The sequence below is a fragment of the Rhinoderma darwinii genome, chromosome 5 (assembly GCF_050947455.1).
Source record: "Rhinoderma darwinii isolate aRhiDar2 chromosome 5, aRhiDar2.hap1, whole genome shotgun sequence".
Lineage (NCBI taxonomy): Eukaryota > Metazoa > Chordata > Amphibia > Anura > Rhinodermatidae > Rhinoderma > Rhinoderma darwinii.
In genome coordinates this window covers 190915618-190928941 of record NC_134691.1, presented here as the reverse complement: position 1 = coordinate 190928941, position 13324 = coordinate 190915618, and the positions used below count along the sequence as shown (strand labels likewise).

Here is a 13324-nt window from a genome sequence, read left to right as displayed (position 1 = left end):
AGCGCTGCTTTCCGCAGCGGAAATTCTGCCCGAAAGACCGCACCACAACGTGGTTTGGTTTTACGGACGGAATGTGCTGCCGGTTCCAGATCGGATATCCTGCGTAGTTTTTACGCAGTGTATCCGACCCTTGGGAGACCGGCCTATATCAGTTTAAATTCAGCAGATAATAAGAGCTGAACTAATGAATTGAAAGAAATATACTAAATAATGTATTATTGTAATACCATAACATTTCTGCTGTCTACATATTTTAATGCCTGGTCACATTGCTCATATAACAATGAATGTTCTTTAATAATAATAATAATAATAATAATAATAATAATCCTCATAATGTTAATCAACTGATTCACTTATCATTTGAACGGGGGCCCTTATTCCACCAGTTAGCTGTCACAGCAAGGCACAGATTGGATGCAGAGGTGGCTACATATCACTGTGACCCTCCCTAAGACTGTGGGAGTTATGAAAAGTGCTGGCAGCCACCTCATGGCTGGGGGTCACAGAAGCAGAACCCCCAACTATCATTTATTTTTGCCATATCCACAAGTTAAGCAATAAATCTCCATGATGGAAAAGTCCCTTTAAGGCAATAAATAAATTTTGGATTTCCGCCTTCAACTTGGACATTGTATACTATCCATTTTTAGTACAAAAATATAGTTTAGACTGTTCATAATCCATAACTCACTATCTACTATTGTCTTACCTATTTTTTCTTATCCACACTTGCATTCTTGCATACTGCAGACTCTTAGGCCCCATGTGCAGGACCGTAGATTTCATTCGTAATTACGGACACATTAATTTCTATGGCCAACTAACACCTTCCCGTATATTTACGGAAAGGTGTTCAGGCCGTAGAAAGCTTCCAAAAAAAATAGGACATGTCCTATTTTTTTATTTTATGGACAATGCTCCCATACTTTATAATGGGAGCACGGCCCGCAAATGCGGACAACTGGTAGTCGTAATCACGGACCAGGATTATGGCTACGACCGTGTGCAGGAGGCCTTAGTATATGTTTTTCAGTCAATGGATAGGTTAAACAAAATAGGTTTAAGCACTAGAGATTACTTTCCACATCAACTTAGTTTAATATAAGGATTATTAAGGAAAATCTAAATATATCTTTCCTCATTATAAGGCATATTTAGGTGATATTTGTAACATTGGGACTAGTTGACAATGGGCTTGAAAAAACAGCTACTGTAGATAGGTTTTTCATAAAGAATATGTAAATGCCTCGGTACTAGTCAAGGTCGAAAATTCTTTAAATTTGTTATTCCAGTTGGTCTGTGGGAAATTGGACTACATGCAGTCAGACATGCGGGACTGGTGAACAGTTTAGACAAATTCACTGTAAGCAGAAGGCAAACTACAAAATGGAAATCGTTGCAAATAAACTGTGTTCCACAACACCACCTACCCACCGGCAAACATGTAACACACAAAGCTGTCCACCAGCGTGGAGTATTGGATCTTGGTCAGAGGTAATGATAATGGTTTTCCAAAATAAGCATATATGTTAACTTTTTTTCCTGTTCCTATCGAGTTTTGGATTTCTTCCATTTCATTCTGATTATATTTGCTTGTATTTTTTTTATTGAGTGAAGAAAAATACAGATATATAGAAATGTCCCTCTATTATCTATGCTTTGCAGCGCCTCAATCCTTGCCCAGTTGAAAATACAGAAAGGGACAGTTTTACATGTACAAATTATGGCTCTGTGCCCGGAGCGTATAGTTAGAGCCAAGGCTTGGATCCTATCCTGTATTATGTACAGGGCAGAAAACAGGCACAGGACGTGCTCGTGTACCTTTTGCTCTTTTGTTATGACTTTTCCTGTCTTTTTTTCTCTGCACTATAAATATGGACTACAAATGATCATAATAACAATTGACGTATAGTTACTACATGTTTTTAGTGTTCCCGAACCTGTGGCAAAGGCTGGCGAAAACGATCAGTGGTTTGCAAGAGTACTAACCCTTCCCTCCGAGCCCATATTCTTCATGACTCATCTTGCACATCAGAGTTCAAGCCTAAAACTCAAGAGAGCTGTCTTGTTAAACGCTGCAAATCCAAGGAGCTGCAATGGTTGGTGACCAGCTGGTCAAAGGTAAATCTATGTTGTTAATGTCATTTATAAGGGTATGTTCATCTTACACTCAGATTCCATGTGGCGTGTGAAGTGTCGATAGATGAAGAGGAACAAAGGGACATCCTGTAGAATTAGAGAATATACTTCTGATATTGACCCGAGCTAAGGAGCCTCCAGTCTGTAGGATTATTGCAAAGAGAAATTCAACGCTAACAAGATCAAAGAGAATAGAAACAGCTGAGTGTATTGACATAATGAAAACAGGTCTAAATTTAGATATGAGTTTCATGAAAAATATAGCATCTATTTCTCACACATAGGCAACTAGTGTAGATATCAATATCTCAGAGAAAGTCCCTTCAAGCAGATCTCAGGGACCTCAGATGGGAAGGATAATTAGCCATACTTTAACCCCTTACCTCTGCAGCCAGTTTTTCATTTTAATTTTTTCCTCCCCACCTTCCAAAAGCCATAACTATTGTATTTTTCCGTCGATATAGCCATATAAGGGCTTGTTGTTTGCAGGACAAGCTGTAGTTTTTTTTATTGGTACAGTCGACTTTTTTATTACTTTTTATTCTATTTTTCGTTGGAGATGAGGTGACCAAAATAGTGGGTTTTTTTAACTGTGTTCACCATGCAGGTCAAAAGATATTATATTGTAATATATTGGACCTTTACAGATGCGGCTATACCAGTTATTTAAAAATGGGAAAAGTTTTCAATAATATATATATATATATATATATATATATATATATATATATATATATAAATAAAACAACTTTATTCAACTGTTTTTTACTTTTTCTATTAGTCCCCCTAGACGACTTGAGCCAGCCATCTTTGGATCGCTTGGACGATATACTGAAATACTAATGTATTGCAGTATGTCGTGGCTTTTACAAGCTCCTAATAAGCCCCGGCTTTGGCAGGGCTAATAGGAAAACAAAGATGGCAGAACTGGGGGCCTTCATTAGGCCCCGGGCTGCCAGGACAACCATCTGCTCTCCGCGATTGCGTTGCGGTGGAGGGGCGATGTGACGGCTTAGATGCCGCAGTCGCTAGTGACCGCGGCATTAAGGGGTTCAACGAGCGGGATGCCGCTCGTTGCAGTGAAGTTTTGGCTGTAACATATAGCCGACACACACTCAATTTAGGGTGCAGGTTAAGCCCATGAGCCTGCTCCATACTTTCCCTCCCTATTTATAGGTATTCTATACTGTATGTAGGTTTAGTTCATAATGTGCTCAGAAAGTATCCCATTTTGGAAACCTACTTAGACCTGTTTTACTCCTGGGTCTATTTCGTACTACTTTTTTTTATCTTGTGGTAAACTAGTAGACTACAGTCTGAAACAGAACCTGACTACAGGGAAGACTATAAGTAGACTAACACACCAAAAGTTTGCAACAAAATGAGTTACATTACAAGTAAATGGTGTTTTACAAATCTGTAATGTGCACCTATAAAGCACCTCTGGATTTCACCCTTTGCAAAGTGCAATTCAGAGCAAAAGGTATTACTTAAGGATTTTGAAACAGGTTAATTGAAGATTTGTCCCCATATGCGCAACGGAAATTTTCTGCTACCGGCTAACATGGCCTAGGCTCCCCAACACACAGAATGTTCTCTCCAGTGATTGATCCTGCAGCTGCATCCTCTCTTAGTATACTAAAGATTGAGACCACACTCTGTTGTTATTGATGAAGACGAGTTTTTGATTCATCCATGCAGTGACATTTAAGCCCTCACAATGGGGATTTTCTCAAGCATCTTCCCTGAGATGTCATACCGCAGTCTGCAGTGACTGTGGAGTCAGCAGCAGGAAAGAAAGGAAGGACTGAGACATTACAACCAAAAGTAGGCAAAGTTGGCAGAAAGAAGTGGGCAGCCTCAATGTAGGAGAGAAGGATCTCACGGGAGGGAGATAGAGTGTGTGTACTACATTATGTGCCACAATGTAGTGTACTCTAATGAGACAACGATCACACAGCAGGAGAGAGGGACTGTGCAACAAGAGGCTTGCGGAGGACATTTTCAACACCAAATGGTGGTTAGGGGACGATTTGTGAATATGCCATAAATTCTTCAGATGAAAATACCCATTTAAGTATTCTGTACCTACTTCTATTGCTTATAGATTTTTGTGAATATGACACATTGTAAATATTCTTTTTTTTTTTAGTGCTCTGTTACATGTGGGATAAGCTTTCAGAAAAGAACATTACAGTGTATAGAAAAACATGTCTCAGGAAAATCTAGAGATCTAGCTCCCAAAAAATGCTCACACCTGGAGAAGCCAAACATAGAGCTTGAAAAAGTCTGTCAACAGCCTGAATGTCCAAGATACCCATTTCAGCCTGTGATTATTCATCCTCGAGGAGCCTGGTACTCTTCTCCATGGTCTCAGGTAATGTATTATGCTGCATGACCCTTACACTAGCTGGCACATTATGTTTATGAAAAACTGTCCATTCGTGGACAATTTGTTTGCCCAGTTTGAAATAATTGAATAATTTTATGCTTGAAATGGTGTAATATATATTTGTATCCTGATCAAAATAAATGATTACCTCTGAATATCCCAAAATACAAGATTTTCTCATAAAGCCAACTTGCTTGTGTAACACGGCCTACTAGATCAGTTGACCCACTGATTTGGCTTAGGGCTAAACCAGGGAGTGTAGTTTAAGGAATTGACCATTCTTCAACCCTAAAACTGCAATGAGGTATAAACTTTGCCATAGGGTATCCCTAGGTTGCTACCATTGAAATAGTCTCTGTTAGCATACGCTAGTGCGTAGATGGACAGTATACACTACTGATTTGGCTTAGGGTTAAACCAGGGAGTGGAGTTTAAGGAATTGACCAGTCTTCAACCCTAAACCTGCAATGAGGTATAAACTTTCCCATAGGGAATCCTCAGTTTTCTACCCTTGAAATAGTCTCTGTTAGCAATCGCTAGTGCGGAGATGGACAGTAGACACCAGGATGCAGCACCGAGGCAGCATTTAGGAATTGTAGTTAGACCGTGCACGGGTTGAGGCAGGCAGAGTTTGGTAGTTATAGCTGGTGCAAAGATGGACAGTAGACACAAGGATGCGGTACCAAGGCAGCAGGCAGGAATGATAGTCAGACAGTGCATGGGTCCAGGCAAGTGGAGTTCATGCATGATCCGTGGACAGGCCACAATCAGGACAGGCAGCAGACAGGAAGACATGGTCAAATATACAATCAATATTAGATAAAACAGGAAAACTCGATTGCAGACTTCAGTAACCTAAAGGAACTTATTGCTTAGGCATAGACCCTTGAAAAGACTGGAGCACATTGGTATTGGCTGGGGTCAGGGGCATCTGGAGTGCACAGAGTCACAATACACATGTCTGTATTTTGTGTAATCTAGTGTAAAAGAAATAGGAGTACAGCCTCTAATGTTCTTTAAATGTACAAAAATATTTAAAAAACACAATACCCAAAGATAGGACAAATATAATGCGCCTATTAACATGTATATGCAATAATATGCTGACAATTAAAACTAACACTATATACACAGAAACATTAGTAACACAGTACATATACTATACTTAATGAATGTCTGTGTTAAGCTGCAGTATTACCAATAGCATATCCATAAAATTTTCCAATTAAAAAAAATCTGCAAAAAATATTGATTCCTTGTCCAAAATTAGAGAACAAGTTGTCCAAAATTCAGTAATGATTTCTTTTTGACTCTTGCAGCATAAAAGTGACTAATGGCCGGATCATATGTACAGCAAATCATAATTTGGGAATAGACTTTCTCTGAGCTCATGATACATTTTTTTCTGGATTCTTAATGTCTTGTTTAACAGCTGTCTGTCTGTGGATTTCGGTGTTGTGTTTAAGGACAGAAATTGTTTCTATGGATATTCTGTGTAATTTCATATGGGCCATTTGTTAGGAGAACAAGATATGAGCAGTGGTGACAAGGCTCACGTCATTTGTCATGATTGAAGCACAACTGCTTGATAGTTTTGGATGCAACATACCGTATTTTCAGCTGCAACCGAGTGTAATATATTCAATGTATTAGTTAGATACTTCCAACATGTAAGGAAAATTAAGGTTCTATAATTTCAGATTCTGCTGTTATATTAATGTTATCAATAAGTATATAGTTTGTAGAATTATTTAAAGGAGTCTTCTAATCTTGTCAACACTTTTCCATCTTTTCGTTAAATTGACGTTATAAACGGGGGTTCGCTTACAAGTAGTGGGTCAGGCCTGGGAGGAACAAGCTGCACTTTCCCTGGCAAAATCAGTTGTTTGCTGGGGTCTTGGGAGCCCGACCTACAGTGATCAGCCGATCTATGGTGATCAGCTGACCTCAGCTCTCACATTAAATGGGTTTTCTGTAATGAGTCGAACCTTTTAACCGTTTTTGGTCCTCTTTTTATTTGTCTATAAATTAAAATTACTTATCTTTACTAACGGTTTCTCTTTAGCTATTAAAATTATTATTCATTTTATTTTATGGATTATTGTAAATTTTGAACATAGATGATTTTTATGGCACCTTTCCCATATTTAAAATAAAACTCCAGTTTTTTTTATATGAAATGTGATAAATAGGTGTCTCTCTGGACACTGTATTTAAACACTGTGCTTTTTTTTGTAAGAAGATCTTATCTTTTCACTTCCAGGTTTCCATGGATCAATTATGGTAAACAGGGAGTTGAGAATAGATGCAGAAAGGAAAGGTTGGGGGATAGTGCAGGACGTATGTATTTCTATGAAATATGTATGTGGGTGACTCTGACCACTCCATAGCTACTAAAAAATGGCTACTGTAACATATCTACTACAGAGACCAAGCTACAAGAGAGATAATGGGTAATCTGCGTAATTGCTTAGCGTAATAACATAAACAGCAATTTCTTAATTTCCTCAAATTACTAAAATTGTTCCCAATAGTAAGCTTCTAGGGCTGTAGGTAATTAAAATCTTCTACCGCCACGCGGCAAACTAGTCATCATAGCTGTAAAGGCAAAACTGCTGAGATTTCTTGAGTTGACAGATGAGCAAGTCAGTGGTTTAATTGAAGTGTATGTTCTCTTTCAGTGCTCAGTAAGTTGTGGAGGAGGGATTCAGGAACGTACAGTACAGTGTCTTAGTCATGGACGCCCTTCTAGTAGTTGCATTGCCAGTCAAAAACCTATATCATTACAGGCCTGCAACACTGAATTTTGTCCTCCTGAAAAACAAGGTAAGAGTTAACTATTTTTCACAATAAAAATCACTGGCCATTATTTAAATTTGTCTACTTACTGAACTAGAATCAGTTGTACTATGCAGGAATAAAGACATCCTGTCACTAGTACACTACCATGTAAAACGAAAGAAGAAATAACATACTGTATTTTTCGGACTATAAGACGCACCTGACTATAAGACGCACCTAGGTTTTAGACAACAGAATATAGGAAAAAATTTAATATTTTACTTCTTTTACAAAGAAAAAACTATTGGTTAAAAAAAAAAATTTGTTCAGTTTCACCACATTCTGAAAGTCATAAGTTATATTTTGCCATCATTTGAGCGGTGTGAGGGCTTAGTTTTTGTGAGACGAGTTGTAGTTTTTATTAGCACCATTTTTTTGGTTTATCCGATTTTTTTTATCACTTTTTATTTCATTCTTTTTAGCGCTATGGTGACCAACGATTCTTGGGTTTTAAATTTATTTATTTTTTTACACCGTTCACTGTGGTTCAAATAATGCTATATTGTAATAGTTTCGGACTTTTACAGATGCAGCGATACCAATTTTTAAAATTATTTTTACATTGTGCTTGGGGAAAAATGGGAAAAGGTTTTTGTTTTTTAACTTTAACTTTTTTTTTTTTACACATTTTATTAGTTCCCCATAGGGGACTTGAACCAGCGATCATTAGATCTACGCTGTTTCCATAACTACTATTCAATTCTATGGGAGTTACGGAAACTGCGTAGTTCAGCGAGTTACGCTGTTTCCGTAACTCGACCATGTAAGCAGGAAGTGGCCGGAAGACAGCGGAGCCGGATAAGATAGAACGGGGCTTAGGGGGCCCTGTTATAGAGATAGATGCGGGTCCCAGAGGTGCGACCCGCATCTATCTGATATTTATGACATATCCTGTGGATATGTCATAAATGTCCTTCATGGGAAAACCACTATAAATGCCGCGGTCGATATTAACTGCGGCATTTAACTAGTTACACGGCTAGGAACAGTGCCATCACTGTTCCTAGCTGTTAGTACAGCGTATCAGAAGCTGACACCTGCAGTGTATAGAGCGGGCTCAGCGCGTGAGCCCGCTCCATACATCATCCCCTCCCCGCTCGATGATGTGTCGGCACATCTCGGGTCGGGAAGGGGTTAAGTAAGGAGCGATCCGGGCCCCCTGACTGTCGACTATAAGACGCAGGGACTTTTTAGCAAGATTTATTCTTGCTAAAAACTGCATCTTATAGTCCGAAAAATACGGTACACATTTTATTACTATGATTTGAAGAGGAACTATAAGCTCTTCTGACATGTCTGTTTTAGTAAATTATTGTATTCCCCACGTGATAACAATTCTGGAGCATATTTTCTTAGAACTCTACATTGCGTCGGTCCTCTGTTATTCCTTGCAGAAATGTTTGCATACATTTACAACTTGGTGTTACCAGTTGGGGGTGTGTCCCTTCATAGAATGAGACTGTGTCAGGACACACCCCCTTTGACAAGGCCAATGACAACACCCAGTTCTTAATTTATTAATTTCTAGCAGGAATAATAGAGGAATGACATAATTCAGAGTTCTAGGAAAATATGTTCCAGAATTGTTATTTCATGTGGAATAAAAAGTATGTACTAAAATAAAAAAGTCAGGAGAAGTGACATGTCCGCTTTAATAAAAAAAAAAAATATATATATATATATATATATACCATGTATCAACAACAAAACGTGTAAAGTTCGTAATCTAATGCTTTGAGTTCTTATGTATAGTTAGATCACATTATTAAAAATATTGAATCTTGTTATTCATTATTAGGAATTCACCTATGGCTTTATGTAATTATGGCTTGATAAACTCAGAAGGTTACAATTATTGAAGTAGTTACCATTAGATACGTGTGCATTTAAAGACAACATGTCACTATGACAGACCTATCAAAATACAGACATCACAATGAAACCCTAATAGATTTATTCTACAAGATACTATTACACTGACTAAACAGCACCCCAAGGTGCCAAACAGGGGAACTGAACCAAAAGTACTTCCTTTTTAGAATCACATGCTTTATCTGAATCAATTACCCATGAATCTCAAAAATGTTCATGTTAGAGTGTGTAAAAAAACAACAAAAAAACATAACTGACGTGATAAGGGTTTGTTGACACCATGGATCCCAATGTCTTATAATGGGTCTATCAGGTTTCATTTTTTTTTTGAAGAAACTAAGTGACTATAGGCCAACATACATTATGTGTATAAGTGTACATATAAGATAAGCTAGAACAGGGGCGGATTAAGGGCACCATGGGCCCCGGGCACTTTTTCATGCCTGGGCCACCCTGAAGATACTGTACCATATATATTTGCAGATTTCTGTTTAGGCGGCCGCAGATATGGCACGGTTTTGAATTTGCTGTAAAAGCAGAATGAGCCATATAGAAGAGAGAAAGCAGAATACTGCGACACTAAAGAGGTCAGGAGCTTTATATTGTTAGTGGTTTCCGGGGAAAAAAAAGTCTGCTTTGCGTGAATATAACCTTAAAGAACCAGTGTCTGTTGTTTAACCCCTTAAAGGGAATGTGTTGGCAGAAAAACATGTTTGTTTTTTTTAAATTAAACATTTAGTGTGTGGGTGATTAAACATTGTTCAAATTTTTTTTATTTTTTTCACGAGTCAGGAAATATTATAAATTAATTCTAATTTATAATACTACCCATTTTTGGTCACTAGATGGAGCTATTCCCAAAATTGCAGCATTGCAAAATTGGGTAAAAAGCCCTCGCTCTAGTGAGCTCTCAGCATCCCCCCCTCCTTTATCCTGGCTAGTGCCGGGATAAACGAGGGGTTTGAACGGTGTAACCTCCTACACTGTGTGTCGCCATTTTTTGAGCTAACACACAGTGTAGTAGGTTTACATACAGTAGTAAACACACACAAACACGAACATACATTGAAATCTCTTACCTGCTCCTGCCGCCGCGGCTCCCTCCGGCCCGTCCGCTCCGTTTGCTGCCGCTGGTCCAAGTGCACAAATCCGGAAGCCGCGACCGGAAGTAGTAATATTACTGTCCGGCCGCGACTTCCGGTCCACAGGAAAATGGCGCCGGACGGCGCCAATTTCGAATTGGACTGTGTGGGAGCGGCGCATGCGCAGTTCCCACACAGACGCCGTACACTGAAGTCAATGGGACGGGAGCCGTTCGCAGTCCCTATGGGACTGTGGCTGCCGTATTCCATGTCTGTATGTGTCGTTAATCGACACATACAGAAGTGGAACAAAAAATGGCAGCCCCCATAGGGAAGAAAAAGTGTAAAAATAAGAAAAAGTAAAACACAAACACACAAATGAATATAAACGTTTTTAATAAAGCACTAACATCTTTAACATATAAAAAAATAATTTGTGATGACACTGTTCCTTTAAAGTCCAAGCCATTTATTTATTTATTTTCATTTTTCACTCGCTGCCTTCCTGGCGCCATAACTTTTTCATTTTTACGTCATTGGAGTGGTGTGTGAAGGATTATTTTTTTGCGGGAGGAGTTGTAATTTTTATTGGCACCATTTAAAGTACCAAAGTTTAACATCTACTTTTACCTTAAGATATGGTAAATATATTCAGCCCCAGAACCAAGCTCAATACATAAATATGCAGCACCAGAACCAAGCTCAGTACATATATACAGCAATGGTGTACCCCAGGGTTCCGTGCTGGGACCACTATTATTCAACTTATTTATTAATGATATAGAGGATGGGATTAATAGCACTATTTCTATATTTGCAGCTGACACCAAGCTATTGTTCAGAAGATGTTCGTAAATTGCAAGCTGATTTGAACACACTAAGTGTTTGGGCATCCACTTGGCAAATGAGGTTTAATGTAGATAAATGTAAAGTTATGCATCTGGGTACCAACAATCTGCATGAATCATATGTCCTAAGAGGAGCTATACTGGGGGAGTCACTTGTTGAGAAGGATCTGGGTGTACTTGTAGATCATAAACTAAATAACAGCATGCAATGTCAATCAGCTGCCTCAAAGGCCAGTAAGATATTGCGTGTATTAAAAGAGGCATGGACTCGCGGGACAGAGATAGAATATTACCACTTTACAAAGCATTAGTGAGGCCTCATCTAGAATATGCAGTTCAGTTTTGGGCCCCAGTTCATAGAAAGGATGCCCTGGAGTTGGAAAAAATACAAAGAAGAGCAACGAAGCTAGTAAGGGTCATGGAGAATCTAAGTTATGAGGAAAGATTAAAATAATTAAACCTATTTAACCTTGAAAAGAGAGGGGGGACATGATTAACTTATATAAATATATGAATGGCACATACAACAAATATGGTGTAATCCTGTTCCATGTAAAACCCCCTCAAAAAACAAGGGGGCACTGGAGAAAAAAAAGTTCAATCTGCAGAGGTGACGAGCCTTCCTTACTGTGAGAACTGTGAATCTATGGAATAGTCTATTTCAGGAACTGGTCACATTAGCTACAGTAGATGGCTTTAAAATAGGCTTAGGTAATTTCCTACAACTAAAAAATATTTGCTCCTATGTCAATGTGTAGAAATTTTTCCCTTCTCCCTTCCCATCCCTTGGTTGCTAACTATGTAACTATGTAACATATATACAGCACCAGAACCAAGCTCAGTACATATATACAGCTCCACAACAAAGCCCACTACATATATAGAGCTCCAGAACCAAGCTCAGTACATATATACAGCATCAGAACAAAGCTGAGTACATATATACAACACCAGAAACAAGCTCAGTACATATATACAGCATCAAAACAAAGCTCGGTACATATATACAACACCAGAAAGAAGCTCAGTACATATATATACAACACCAGAAAGAAGCTCAGTACATATTTACAGCCCCAGAATCAAGCTCAGTACATATATACAGTCCCAGAACCAAGCTCGGTACATATAGACAGCTCCAAAACCAAGCTCAGTACATATATACAGCATCAGAACAAATACAGTTCAGTAAATAGATCATTTCAAATTCAGTTTAACCTCTGCCGTATAAGTTTGTACAACATAAAACGACCGCTCCCAGTATAGCCAGAACAATGGTTAGGATATGCTGGGAGTTGCTGTTTAACAAAAAAGAATGATACCCCCATCATCTCGCTGCAGATCATACAGTGACTACAGTACTGATCAGTCACAGGGAGAATAAACATTTACATTGTTGACTCACAGGTGATGTCTCAGATTCTTTTTCGTTCTTTTTCTCTTTTTCTCTTTTCTTCTCCATCCGGTCCAGACCTCTATGATGACTTCTCCCGGGCACGGCCCATTTCTGCAGTTTGCAGCTCAGATGTCTTCGGCTCCTCACTTTTCCAACATTTCCACACCTATAAACGAAGTTAAAATTCTCATGGGGCCACACTCTATGCTTCTAAATATAACAGTATCATACACTGTGCCCGTGAATATAATAGTACTATACACTTTGCCCCTGAATACAATAGTACCATACACTGGGCCCCTGAATATAATAGTACTATACACTGCACCCCTGAATATAATTGCACCATACACTGTGCCCATGAATTAAATTGTGTCAAACACTATATAGTAAAACACCATACACACTAACAATGCCCCCTGTAGATAGTGCCAGTCCCAATGCCCCCTGTAAATAGTGCCAGTCACAATGCCCCCTGTAGATAGTGCCTGTCACAATGCCCTCTGTACATAGTGCCAGTGACAATGCCCTCTGTAGATAATGCCCCTTGTAGATGGCACCAGTCACAATGCCCCCTGTAGATAGCTCCAGTCACAATGCCCCCTGTAGACAGCGCTAGACACAATGCCCCCTATAGATAGTGCAAGTTACAACGCCCTCTGTAGCTAATTCCCCCTGTAGATAGTGCCAGTTACGATGCCCTCTGTAGATAATGCCCCTTGTAGATAGTGCCAGTCACAATATCCCCTGT

At 38.9% G+C, this 13324-nt stretch overlaps 1 protein-coding gene across 2 annotated transcripts in view; it reads left to right on the top strand.

The window, feature by feature from the left end:
- Positions 1 to 13324, top strand: part of ADAMTS16 (ADAM metallopeptidase with thrombospondin type 1 motif 16) — a 220483-nt gene that overhangs the window by 204487 nt on the left and 2672 nt on the right. For both annotated transcript variants that reach the window (XM_075828498.1, XM_075828499.1), the window contains 4 exons: positions 1296 to 1497; positions 1933 to 2124; positions 4295 to 4519; positions 7216 to 7360. In XM_075828498.1, coding sequence (XP_075684613.1) covers positions 1296 to 1497; positions 1933 to 2124; positions 4295 to 4519; positions 7216 to 7360 — 764 coding nt within the window. The remainder of the gene's footprint in view (positions 1 to 1295; positions 1498 to 1932; positions 2125 to 4294; positions 4520 to 7215; positions 7361 to 13324) is intronic.